Source organism: Labrus mixtus, chromosome 12, assembly GCF_963584025.1.
Source record: "Labrus mixtus chromosome 12, fLabMix1.1, whole genome shotgun sequence".
Classification (NCBI taxonomy): Eukaryota; Metazoa; Chordata; class Actinopteri; order Labriformes; family Labridae; genus Labrus; species Labrus mixtus.
In genome coordinates this window covers 8,377,098-8,389,183 of record NC_083623.1, presented here as the reverse complement: position 1 = coordinate 8,389,183, position 12,086 = coordinate 8,377,098, and the positions used below count along the sequence as shown (strand labels likewise).

The 12,086-nt window shown below is 40.5% G+C and overlaps 2 protein-coding genes across 4 annotated transcripts; one reads left to right on the top strand and one right to left on the bottom strand.

Annotated features, from left to right (window-relative positions):
* The first annotated feature begins 192 nt into the window (after positions 1-192).
* LOC132984805 (serine/threonine-protein phosphatase PP1-beta catalytic subunit-like) lies at positions 193-6,443 on the top strand. The gene is made up of 8 exons (XM_061051784.1): positions 193-338; positions 1,941-2,072; positions 2,387-2,617; positions 2,733-2,837; positions 3,293-3,364; positions 3,870-4,021; positions 4,323-4,457; positions 4,547-6,443. Exons 1-8 carry the CDS (start codon positions 287-289, stop codon positions 4,649-4,651), a joined length of 984 nt encoding a protein of 327 aa, XP_060907767.1. The 5' UTR covers positions 193-286; the 3' UTR covers positions 4,652-6,443.
* Positions 6,440-11,913, bottom strand: bpnt1 (bisphosphate nucleotidase 1). 3 transcript variants are annotated; one of them, XM_061051782.1, is made up of 11 exons: positions 11,759-11,913; positions 11,550-11,661; positions 10,930-11,051; positions 10,692-10,796; positions 10,296-10,403; positions 10,036-10,084; positions 8,317-8,400; positions 8,042-8,133; positions 7,731-7,928; positions 7,081-7,186; positions 6,440-6,887 (listed from the first exon to the last, which is right to left on the bottom strand). In XM_061051782.1, exons 3-11 carry the CDS (start codon positions 11,047-11,049, stop codon positions 6,736-6,738), a joined length of 1,014 nt encoding a protein of 337 aa, XP_060907765.1. In that variant the 5' UTR covers positions 11,050-11,051; positions 11,550-11,661; positions 11,759-11,913; the 3' UTR covers positions 6,440-6,735. The 3 variants fall into 3 exon arrangements, with proteins under 3 accessions (XP_060907765.1, XP_060907764.1, XP_060907766.1); XM_061051781.1 differs by having other exon boundaries at positions 11,550-11,665; positions 11,759-11,907; XM_061051783.1 differs by lacking the exon at positions 8,317-8,400 and having other exon boundaries at positions 11,550-11,665; positions 11,759-11,906.
* Positions 11,914-12,086: the final 173 nt, after the last annotated feature.

Below are 12,086 nucleotides of genomic sequence, written 5' to 3'. Positions count from 1 at the left end.
AAAATTCAGCCAACAGATTAAGTTTCCTAGTTCCTGTTTCCTCTAAAATGAAAAGGCCCTCAGATTAAAATAGCTACTTAATGTACATGACTAATAATAATAATAATAATAATAATAATAAAAACTTAGTTAGATCCGACGCTGCTGATAACTTGGGTGATCTTTTAACATTAAAGTCTGTGTTTATTGGCTCCTTATAGGAGGGCCTGTCCTCTTTAAGCCTTACAGCCCGTGTTCAGGGCTCAGTTAGCCTGTTAGCCTGCTAGCCTGTGTGAGCATCAGAAACATGGCGGAGAGCGAACTGAACGTTGACAGCATCATCTCTCGATTGCTGGAAGGTAGGATAGCATTGTTATTTGTGGTCTTTCTGGGTCCTTATTGAACAAATCGACTGAGCTATGTGTTCTTGTTTACATCTAATAACTTCACAAGTTGTTAAAATTCCATTTTAACATTTTATTCCATGGTCTAGAATCACCTGAATGTTAAGCTAACCGTGGCGTTGAAAGCTTGTTGCTAAAGCTTGTTGCTATGCACGTTAATAATGTCCTAGTACATTATAGTTAGATTGTTTTTATTAGTGGTTGATTGTTAGTTAGTTATGCTTATTGAAAGAGAAACAATTCCCATAACGGCACCTGATAGAGAGCTAACTTGGTTAAGTTAGTTGGTCGGGTAACTTACCAGTAAAAAACGAAACTAGCCTAGAAGCACATCATGGTGTCGGTGAGTATTAAAACTGAATATTGTGGAACGGGTCAGAACATTCGAACGTGGTGGTTGCTTAGGAACGTCGAATGTGGTGGTTGCTTAGGAACGTTAAATGTTCTCGTTGGCAAAGGCAGGTAGTTAGCTTAGCTAGCTGCTCGAGCTACCGCCTCGGACACACCCCCCCCCCCCCCCCATTACGCAGGACATCGGTAAATCCTGTGTAATACAGGGGGGGGGGGCAAACTTGTCACCTTTCGGTCAAATTCAGTTTTGGATCCCAAATTTGTGTGATTCATTTAGATCTGCAATAAAAATATTTGGAGGAAGGGGGGGAGGGGGGGCATTTCTAAAAAAGGACTAAAGGTTGCGAGCAAAAAGTTAAAACAGAACATAGATATAGACAAGCAATTGTGTTTTTCTTATTGTTTTGTCACTGCTTCTGTATGCCTAAATAGTTTGTAAATTCACTCTTCAATTCATTTTTAAAGCTGATATTTAAAAAAGAAAAAAAAAAAAACCTGCACCCCTCATAATATGGACATTTTGAAATTCATCAATAGTGTAGTCATGCGGCGAATTCCTTCCAACCCTAGTGCCTCTGTCCCCATCAAAATCTAATTTTAAAAAAATGTATGTGTAAATATCACCTTTTACTTTTTTTAAAATATATTCTATGTTTTTGTTTATTGCTACTTAGACAAATGCACAAGGTCTGCTATTATGATACTTCTCTGAGGTACTTTAATCACCAACATGCAGTCATGCAGCCAAAGTTAATAATACATTACTAAACAAGCATGTGGTTAATTCTTTATAAACAATGCTGACATTAGACTTTTTGTCCTGCTCGGACCACACCGCCCTCACACAGTCACAAACTTCCAGCTGAGCCAACAAGCTGTTCATTCCTGTACTTGTTGCCAGTTCACAACAACTCAAAAGCAAACGCGAGTGCCATCTCTTCTTAATAGAAGCACCATGACGCAATTGTAAACAGAGTGGGAGCTAACCACTGCCGAAAGAGCAACACATGCTCTGACATTAAAGAATCACTTATGTCTTTGAAAGATTTAGATTGTTATGCATCAGTTAGCTTCTTTAAAGTCATTGTGAATCAGGCCTGAAAATGCAGTTATACAGCTGTTATTCAGACTCCTTAAATATACATTTGAGTGTTCTGACAATCTTTCTGGGTCAGGATAAGACTAATCTGTGCTCTTGATCTCCAGTGCGAGGATGTCGTCCAGGGAAGGTGGTACAGATGACGGAGGCTGAGGTGCGAGGACTCTGCATCAAGTCCAGAGAAATTTTCCTCAGTCAGCCAATCCTGCTAGAACTAGAGGCGCCACTCAAGATTTGTGGTGAGAACAGCCCCTATCAACAAAAACACCTCTTTCTTTTGGTTTACATTTCTATGTCCTAGTTTATCATGTGACTGTTGAAGCTGTAAGATGATGAGGTAACATGTAGTAATAATGGTAAGAACCAGCCTTTAGGTATGTGGTTTCCCTCTCACAGTTATGTATGTTACAGCACAATTTTACAGCATGGAGCCATTATTATAAAGCAACATTAAATATATTCCTTATTCAAGTAATATAATGTTTCATCACTTTAATAATTTAGACTGTTAAGATTCAACAATGTTGTGAAATGAGCCGTACATACCTTCCAGGTGATATCCATGGACAGTACACAGATTTGCTGAGGCTGTTCGAGTATGGAGGCTTCCCTCCAGAGGCCAACTATCTGTTCCTGGGGGACTATGTGGACCGGGGGAAGCAGTCGCTGGAAACCATCTGCCTGCTGCTCGCCTACAAGATCAAATACCCAGAAAACTTCTTCTTGCTCAGGGGGAACCACGAGTGTGCCTCCATCAATCGCATTTACGGCTTCTATGATGAGTGTAAGTTAAGGAACAGTTTGCCTCCTGAGTGTTTTGCGTTCGACCAAAGAGAGGCAAATCTGAAACATTCCCTTAAAATCCTTATGTAGCATTAATATTACTCTTGTTTTCTCAGGCAAGCGCAGGTTCAACATAAAGCTCTGGAAGACCTTCACAGACTGTTTTAATTGTCTGCCCATTGCTGCAATTATTGATGAGAAGATTTTCTGCTGCCATGGAGGTTTGTGAAACATTTCTGTCATGTAGCTTTACTGCTGACTAATGTGGATAAGATGCCTGTCATTGTGTAATTAATGTGTGATTGTGTGTGGGTTTAGAATATCAGATTATGTAACTTTAAATGAAATATTCATGAGCATTTAGTATTGAATGTTGGCTATCATTCTGTACGGGGATTATCAGTGTGTGATCTTGTGTCCATATTCCTACAACATTGCTTAACAATTATTTAGACTATGTAGGGAAACATGCAGTTTTATTGAATGTGATGTAAAGTAATTTGTTACATGTTAGAGCTTTGTAAAAAGTACATTTCATTCAATTCAGAACATTTTATAACACTTTGAGCACATCAGATTACAACACGCAAGTCAAGCAACGCCATGTTGCTTTAGGATGAAGAAAGATCTTGTTGTATGGTGAGTCACCGTTAACACAACAACCTGTATTCCTCAGGGCTCTCACCTGATCTACAGTCCATGGAACAGATTCGACGCATTATGAGACCCACTGATGTCCCAGACACAGGTGCAGTGCTTCATTATAAAAGTTTACTCTATAAGATAGAAGATGATCAAACATGCTGTTATCGTCTGTATTCGTGGTTGTGTCATTATTATTTTACAATTAGTTTGTGCTGAAGTTCTTTTGTGTTTTTTTTTTCTGAAAGTTTTTCATTGAGGCTGCAATTGAAAATGAGCCCCCTTGGCTAAATCTGGCACAATGACATCACACCCTAGTGCATGCTCAATTACCTGAACATTAACAGAAAATTCAAAATGAAAATTGAATTCATGCACATTTCTTAAATATTGGTCTGACTTGCCCATCTTGTAGTCTCAGAAAAATAAATGAAATGACAAAGAAGGTCAGAATTTCACAGAGCCGCCAGAAAGAAACTCCTACATTACTCCCCCCTGAGTGACTTCGTTGTGTAACATCTTCACAACAGGGTTTCTGAGTATCACCACAACATGTTTACTCCTCTTACTGTTTTGTTTCTGACTGCTCCATGCTTTTATCTTTGCTGCAGGCCTCCTGTGCGACCTGCTGTGGTCAGACCCCGACAAAGACGTGCAGGGCTGGGGGGAGAACGATCGCGGAGTTTCCTTCACTTTTGGGGCCGACGTTGTCAGCAAGTTTCTCAACCGTCACGACCTGGACCTCATCTGCCGAGCGCATCAGGTAACACGTGTACCGCTAAATTCAAGATATTACTTTAGACAAAACACAGGACACTGATTCCAACAAGAAAAACGACTTATTATGGATGCGGTTTTCAAAAGGTTCAGCTTTGATCGTCTGAAAGCTGAGGCAGAAATTCTTGTTAGTGAAAACAAATAAATACTTACTAAGAATCAAACACACAACAACAGTGAATTTTTGCCAAATTTGTGGGGGGGCGGGAAGACTCCAAGGATTAGTCGTTATCAAAGTTAGTGTGAAAGTTCTATATAAATAATAAAATCCTCTGTTTTCATCTCAGGTTGTTGAAGACGGCTATGAGTTCTTTGCCAAGCGACAGCTGGTCACCCTGTTCTCTGCCCCAAACTACTGCGGCGAGTTTGACAACGCGGGCGGCATGATGAGTGTGGACGAGTCTCTTATGTGCTCCTTTCAGGTACAAAACTTACGGCTACTTCTACCCTACCATGAAGTAATGATTCATGTGTTTGAGTATGGATCACCACCTTTAACCTTTCTTTTTAGATCCTGAAGCCGTCAGAAAAAAAAGCCAAGTACCAGTACGGAGGGGTGAATGTAGGACGCCCAGTGACCCCTCCACGCACAGCTCAGGCCCCTAAAAAGAGGTGAGCAGCTGGTCCTGACTCTCCTCCTCCTCCCCCCCTCCCCCGGCGGGTCACTGGCCCACGTCCCTGCAGGCTGCCTCAAACACTCCAGCCCTCTCTCGGTCAGCTTGTTCATGTGTTTTCAGAAACTTCAGGAGTGTTTTTTGCTTGTTCTGTGGGTATTTTTAATGAACATGTGAGTGGTATCTTTTCTCCATATTTTTCATGCCATGGTATGTATTAACTCGGCCCTCACTTCTAATATCGGTCCATTTAGCAATATGAGAACCAAACCTCTTGTGGAGTGGACAAGATGTATATACAATGCTTCTCTGCTGTCAGAGTAACAATTTCCATAGTGGTTTTGTGAATGCATGCTCGCTTGTTAATTGAGACGGGTTCTTGGACCTAGCCGTTGTACAATCCATACTTACCCTCAGACAAGAGTTGTTTCTTGTCTCTCCTTGATTAATGTTCATGTAATCAACCTTATTAGTGCCATTGCCCCCCCTTGTATATTTGCTAAAGTAGTGCTCTGCAAAAGGGAATACTTTGACATTTCCTGTTTGCTTTCATGCAAAAAGTTTGATGAGAAGATCGAGACAACTCTCGTCTGTCAAATATGAACCTACCACTCGGAGCAGGCTAATTTTAGCTTAGCATTGGCAAAGACTCGAAACGGGGGCAGAAAGCTAGCCTCCTTTTACAAAGGTCACTGCGTTTGACTGTTTCTGTAAGTACCCATCTTTCTCTTAGGTTTACTGTAAGTTATAACACGTTCATCAGATGGTGTTCGAGGTTCTTGAAGGTTTTTTTTTTTTTTGTTACTCTTAGATGAAGCCAGTCTTATCAGTATTTCTTGACGCTAGTAAAAGTGGGCTAGCTTCTTGCTGTCGCTTCCTATTTAACAGACATGTATATCAATCTTCTCATGTAACTCTTGAAACTTTGTGAAATATGCTTAAGTTTCTTTTTACCATATTTTTCCATCAACAACCAACTAGAGGACATAGCTTTTACATTCCCCGTGACTCAAGAATGTTTTTCTCTCCTTGGAGGTACACATATCCTGAGGTTTTAACAAAACAAGTGCAATAACTTGCTCAAAAAAACGTTTCATATGCAGAAGGGAATAAATGCCTATTCCAGCTAAAAACAGAGGACACAGCCGACCTAACGCTGTACCTTTTAATGGGGCGTTCACATTTAGTAGATGCTCTACATCAGATCAGTGTTTTCAGCCTCTTCCATGAAAAGCTCTCAAACTGGTTTTCACCCCTCACATCACTTCGAGAGCATAATTTCATTGAGCAAATAATCAGTGTAAAAAGTTTCATTTTTCAGTTTTGATGTAAATTGTGTGTAAAGCAGAAAAAAAAAGAGTGGAGCCAAAACACCAGGAAGCATTTTGAGTTTGTGTGTTAAAGTCACAGCAGGTGTGAAGAAAAGAAAAGGAAGGACGTGTCCGTGTGAGGGAGGAAGATACTAACTAACTAACTAACGGTACAGGAATCACTTTTCATAAGTTGTTTGTCTTCACATTGAACATGAATGCACTTCAGGTCATCGCCCGACGTTATATAGAAGTCAAACTCATCCAGTTAAGATGATGGCATTTTGTGTGTTGTTGGCATAATGCTAGTTATAATACATTGTTCCCACTAAACGAACAGTTAACCGATGTATTTTTATTTATTGAAATCTTGCCTTTTGCCTTGTTCATCTTATTCGGTCTTCAAGTTGGAAACGGTATGTTACGATGTTTCGAGATTTGTACGAGTGTTTCAAACGAGTGAAATAAATGGAAGTGCTGTTGAGCCTGCTCTCTCTGGTTGATTTAATGTTCAGAAACGATGAACGACGCATGTTTGATGTGACCACTTCAACAAAATCACATGTTTTCAAACATTACAGTAATTTAACATTTTAAAAGTACAAAAAAAAAAAGATTTATTGAATTCTAACACAGAAGTTTTCTCTGCATGTGTGTACAGAACATAATCTCTGTGAAGGTTTGAAAGTATTTTAGAGAACTGAATTCTCTTCATGTACAGTCACAGTCTTTCTACCACAGAGAGACATTAGCGTGATTTGTGATGCAGATAGACCTCACTCAGACTTGAGGGCTTGCAGCACTGACTTTGGCACTCTGCTGATGTAGTACTCGTGGTTACGCAGTGTAGCAAGAACCCCGGCAGAATTCATGTGCTTTACATCAGCGTTGTAGCGGTATGCATTACCATGCATGTCGGTCAGTTTACCTGCATGAGAAATGAAATAATCAAGGGGAAAATTATAGAAAAGCTAGGAAACAAAGCCTAACTCTGAGTTTTCACATGCAGGGTTACATGTTAGTGTGGTTTAGTAACTCCTTCTAAATGTCCACAGGGGTACATTTTTGTTTTAATACACTCCTAACATCTTCTACTAAGACAGAAGTGAAGCTTATTTTACCTCCAACGGCGTGCAGAATGGCTTCAGGAGCGCAGGTGTCCCACTTCTTGCATCCTGGACTTGCGAAGACGTAAGCAGAAGCTTTGCCCTCAACGAGCTGGATGATCTGCACGCAAAGAAATGAACTCATCAACAGGTGTACTGATGATGTCATGATTTAAAGCAGCTTCACTTCCTGTGTTGTGAATGAACGCCAGGTCCACTGTCCACTTTGACGGAATGACAAACGTAGGACTGAAGTGTAACTAATGTACATCGATTATATTGTGACCACCTGTGCAATCTAATGTAATCCAGTACAGGAGTTCTATCACAAATTCTACTTTTGGGACGCTGGCTGGCATAGCGGTTAGGTCCAATCCAATGTACAGCCTCTGAGCGAGCAGCCCAGATTCAAGCCATGTCCACACGTCATGTCCAACTTTCTCTCTCCCTCATTTCCTGCTCTATCCCCCCTCCTCTTATATAACAGCCCCAAAACAAATCTGAACAAAATAATTTTATTTAGACAAAGTTTCTACATTTTCATCTTTCGTTGACATTGTCAGAAAGGGGATAATTCTACTTTATATGAATTATTTTTAAAAAGAGAGAGAAATGTTGTTATTTTAGCTTTACTACATATTTCCATCTACATGAATCCATCTCACCTTGTTTCCTGCACCACCCACTCGTATGACTTCATGGGGCTCCATGGCGTCCACGCAGTCCGTTACCAGCTTGTTACTATGAGAACGTGTGGTGGTAACAATTCGGTTGTCTCCTGGGACCTCCTGCAGCTGAAATCCAAAGGCGCCCAATCCCAGTATCCCCCACATGGTCCTTCCTAAGTCCTCTCCTCCTCCGAGCTGATGGAGGAAACGGTCTAGATTTGAATTTCCCTCGGGATCAATAAAGTATCTATCTAGATCAACCAGAGCATTTAGGAAACACACAGCGGGTCGTTTCGTTCGGTCTGTACCTGGTAGTTGTAGAAAGGCTGGTTGATGACGCCTGCAATAGCTCTGCCTCGGTATGCGATGCCAATGAGCACTGTGACATTATCCAGGAGCCCTTAAATCAGAGAACAGCAGGATGTTAGCCACTAAAAGACTGAAATGTTTCTCTTGTGTCTGACTAAAATGAAGAACAAAACATGCAGTAAGGAAAGGACTATAAGAGCTGTAGGTTTTTAAAGTCAAAGATTGCTTTCTTGTTGGTGCACAATAACAGTTTCTTTCTGTTGCCTTCCCATACAGAGAGCTGTGCTTTGAACTTGAGAGGTGTCCAACCCTTTGTGCGGTATCTGGGCGTCAGTTTGGTGACGGAGACACCTTGATGCTAAGGGCAGCAGGAGAAGAGAGAGAGAGAGAGATTTACAGCAGAAACAAGGACACACAAAGAAGGGAAAGAAAAAAGAAAAGTGATATTGAAGCCCTCGCAGTCTAAAAGCACAAAAGTCAGCGACAGACTAACAAATCAAAAGGAACTGAAGCAATCAGAAAGAAAGATTTCATACTACATAAACTGTGGCTACGTCCTGTTCTGACATTTACAGAAGCTCTCAGCAAACATGCATCCACACATTTTGTTCACTCCATCTCCCCTGTGATAGGGAGGAGTCATTTCAGGTTGTTTTCTCCAGATCTTAACTTGTTTTTTTATTGGGATCTGAGATAAAAATGCTCGTTTTTTTTCCATTATAATGGATTCATTTATCTTATCATCTTCATATAACAAAGCTTTTATTGTGATAAGAGGGCAACTTCCTGCAGATCAAGAAAACAAAACAATAGGCTCGTCCACAGTGATCGACCAGACAGTAATGTGCACTTTTTTAACGTGACTCTGACACCTCGGTGCATTAGCCTAATTGCTTTGCACCTTAGCAGTTGACAAACAAGAAAGACTTCAATATGTAACGGACAACAAACTAGTCCATGTCTCCTTTACAGTATCTGTTTAATTGGTAGTTTGTGAAGAACAGATGACTGTCATAAGAGCTTTTGATAATCAATATAAAATCTTAATTCCACAGCTGGTACTCACTGCACTATGGACATAAAGATTGCATTACTAGTGTGAGAAGCCTTTCACAACAAATCTCATTTTAATAATTAGCCAAATACTTTGTCTCCCAGGAAGCCATGCACATCACTGTTAACACACCCAGTCAGTTTCTGTCCCTTTATAATGTAGTTACTTGTCATAATGACAGATTTGATTTTAACCTTTTTTTTAAGGGTTTTGGTGCTATTGATGCTTTTCTTTAGAGATAGGACAGTGGATTTAATCAGAAATTGGGGCGAGAGAGAGAGTGGGGGGATGACATGAAAGGAGTCACAGGTCGGATTCAAACCCGGGTTGCCCCCCTGGAGGACTACATCCTCTGTACATGGGCCATGCACACCCTGATTTTAACCTTTTGATTTCTGTTTTACATTAGGACGGATCGAACTTCGACGTCGTGCCACTGCTGTTGACTGTACACATAAATGATTAATAAGAAAGCTTCAGGGTCTCGTGTTGCAACATGCTGCAAATCCAGACCGAGCAGATAATGATTGTTTCTTCAATGCCCTGATCAGAAGCAGGAGGAGTCTCTTTGTTGGTAAATGTATTTGTAGCGGGGCTCTCTTGAAGAAGAACTGTATCAGCCAAAACACTGCACTTAAAGCAGAAGAATTTGACGGGCAGTTCCGTAAATGGAGAAGCAAGGTAAGGTTTTCTGGCAACAACTGCACCAACTTCCCAGGTGCATGGAGAGTGAAAGGATTGAAGAGGTCAAAAAGCTCCATCAACACTTGAAGTATGGAGATCGTGTTAATGAACTTTATTAGAGCGACACGTTTCAGCTTGTAGCCTCCATCATGAGTTGAAGTTGATCTTCATACTATAAGTGTTGCGAGGGTACTTAAATTCACACACCCACGCGCATGTTGAGGTAACGCAGATTTTTGAATGTAAAGAGCATACCTTCAGTATATTCCTTTGTACCATCCAGAGGATCAACCCAAACAACGAGCTGAGATTCAGAGAGAAACAATCAGGACATGTTTGTGGACACAGTAAGACGAGACAGTGTGTAACCACTCAACAACACCATGCACACATTCCTCTATTGATACAGCCGTGTTACACATCTGTTAAGAATGTATGATACATATACAATACAAGATTATATTCTATTACTAATCCCAATAAGTTCATTGCATTTCTGATTCTCTGGTAGTTACCTCCTCCTCTTTCAGCCCGCTGTACTCTGCTGGACATGTCTTCTGAAGGATTTCCTCTGAGTGACCGTTTTCAATGAGATCTTCCTTGATCTCCTCCGCTGGAAGCTCCTAAACAAGTGATGCACATTGAACTTGAACTTTTCTTCAATTAAAACGGATACTAGAATTACTTCTACCAACACACTAACCACTGGAACTTTTGCTGCTTTGCTAAAGTGCTCATGATGGATAGGCCGGGTCTTTGTAATATAGCAATAAGTAAGGTCTTTTTACCTGCTCTTTTGTAATGTTAACAGACAAAGAGTAAGGTATTTTACCTGCTTTTTGTAAAGTGTCTCGAGATAACACTTTAATGAGTTGATTGATTGACTAAAGAAAAATCTCCAATACGCTCACCTCCTCTCCAATGATGGTGATTTTGGGGAAACGTCTGGAAAGTGATGCACAAATGCTCTGCTGTGCCAGTCTGTCTGCCAGTGTCTGCAGATCATTAGCTCCGGTCTGTTGATGGGGAAATGGATGAATTAGAAAAACATTGCAGTCAATTCACAGTTACAGCAGGCGATAGGTACATGCTGGTTCATTCATCCAACTAGGAGCAGTTAAATATTTGTTTAAACAACATCAGTACCACCTTTTCAACAATGCCAAGTTCTCCACTGTGAAGGACCTTCCTCACAATGGAGCCGGCCTTTTCAGCAACATTGTAGGCAGATGCCACCAGCCGCATAACCACAGCAGGACTTCCAGACATCGCTGATGGAGAAAACAATCATCTTTACTGGTTGGACAGACACGTTCAAAAAATCATGAATAAAAACAAACAAACAAACAAAAAAGAAGAATACTTGTGGAGTCGATAAAGATGCCTAAATTAGGATTGAGCTACAACAACAAAAAAGATGATCCGCAAACTTTATAACCATGTGACCTGCTTTTCCACATCTACTGTTATGTGAATGTTTTACAGAAAGTTAGAAATTAACAGCAAGTTTGCAACGAATGCATTCAGCTGGGGAACTGTATTGCCACTTGCTTGTATTGTCTAATATTCTTCTAAGTCTTACACTGCCACATTGGTAGGATGTAGGTTAGTCACAGAACTCAAAAGAACAAACAGTAAGAATAAACTACAATCCCCCTGCAAGTCATATGATTAGCTGATATGCTACCACTGAAATCAAAGATGATTAGGTCGGCTTTGTAGAGTTGTAGAAAGGTTTTGGCTTAATATTTACAGTCTATGTTACTTACTGATGTGAACACGCAGATGTAGCCGGCAAACTTGGTCAACTTGAATTTTGCAGATGAGCCAAGAAGAGCAGAAGACCTTTTACCCAAAGAGCTGAAATCAACGTCAGGATATCTACCTTTCCAATCAGAAGACAAGTAGTTAGCTATCACAGCTAGCGTCTGCTGAATATGAGTTTTAATGCATACAGAGGACTTTAACACGAACTTACATTCATGAATATTTTAAAATAAATACACTATATTGACAACAGAAGGATATATCAGCTTTGTGTTCCAAGCTAAACAGTCGAAACTGGTGTAAAAGCTAAAAGCAAACGCGGAAGTAGATTTCAGTGAAACATCTCGCGTTATCAACATACGATGTACTCTTTGGGGAAAAAGTCGTACTCCGGGTCCAAGCGACCGCCGTGTTTGTACAATTTTAAATGAGAGCAAAAGACGGAAAGAGGTCTTCAAAATTATAGGTTTTCTTAATTGTCAGGGTTTCTTTGCTCCTCTGATAATGATCCTCTTAATACATATATGACTGAGTCTGTC

Excerpts from the sequence above, each read along its gene's own strand:
- LOC132984805 (XM_061051784.1), top strand. The coding sequence starts at position 287 with ATGGCGGAGAGCGAACTGAACGTTGACAGCATCATCTCTCGATTGCTG. Across the intron at positions 2,618-2,732 it reads TTACGGCTTCTATGATGAGT|GCAAGCGCAGGTTCAACATA; the intron begins GTAAGTTAAGGA and ends TTGTTTTCTCAG. Across the intron at positions 2,838-3,292 it reads GATTTTCTGCTGCCATGGAG|GGCTCTCACCTGATCTACAG; the intron begins GTTTGTGAAACA and ends TGTATTCCTCAG.
- bpnt1 (XM_061051782.1), bottom strand. The coding sequence starts at position 11,049 with ATGTCTGGAAGTCCTGCTGTGGTTATGCGGCTGGTGGCATCTGCCTAC. Across the intron at positions 10,797-10,929 it reads AACTTGGCATTGTTGAAAAG|ACCGGAGCTAATGATCTGCA; the intron begins GTGGTACTGATG and ends CCCCATCAACAG. Across the intron at positions 8,134-8,316 it reads AGTTCAAAGCACAGCTCTCT|GGCTCCTGGATAATGTCACA; the intron begins GTATGGGAAGGC and ends CTCTGATTTAAG.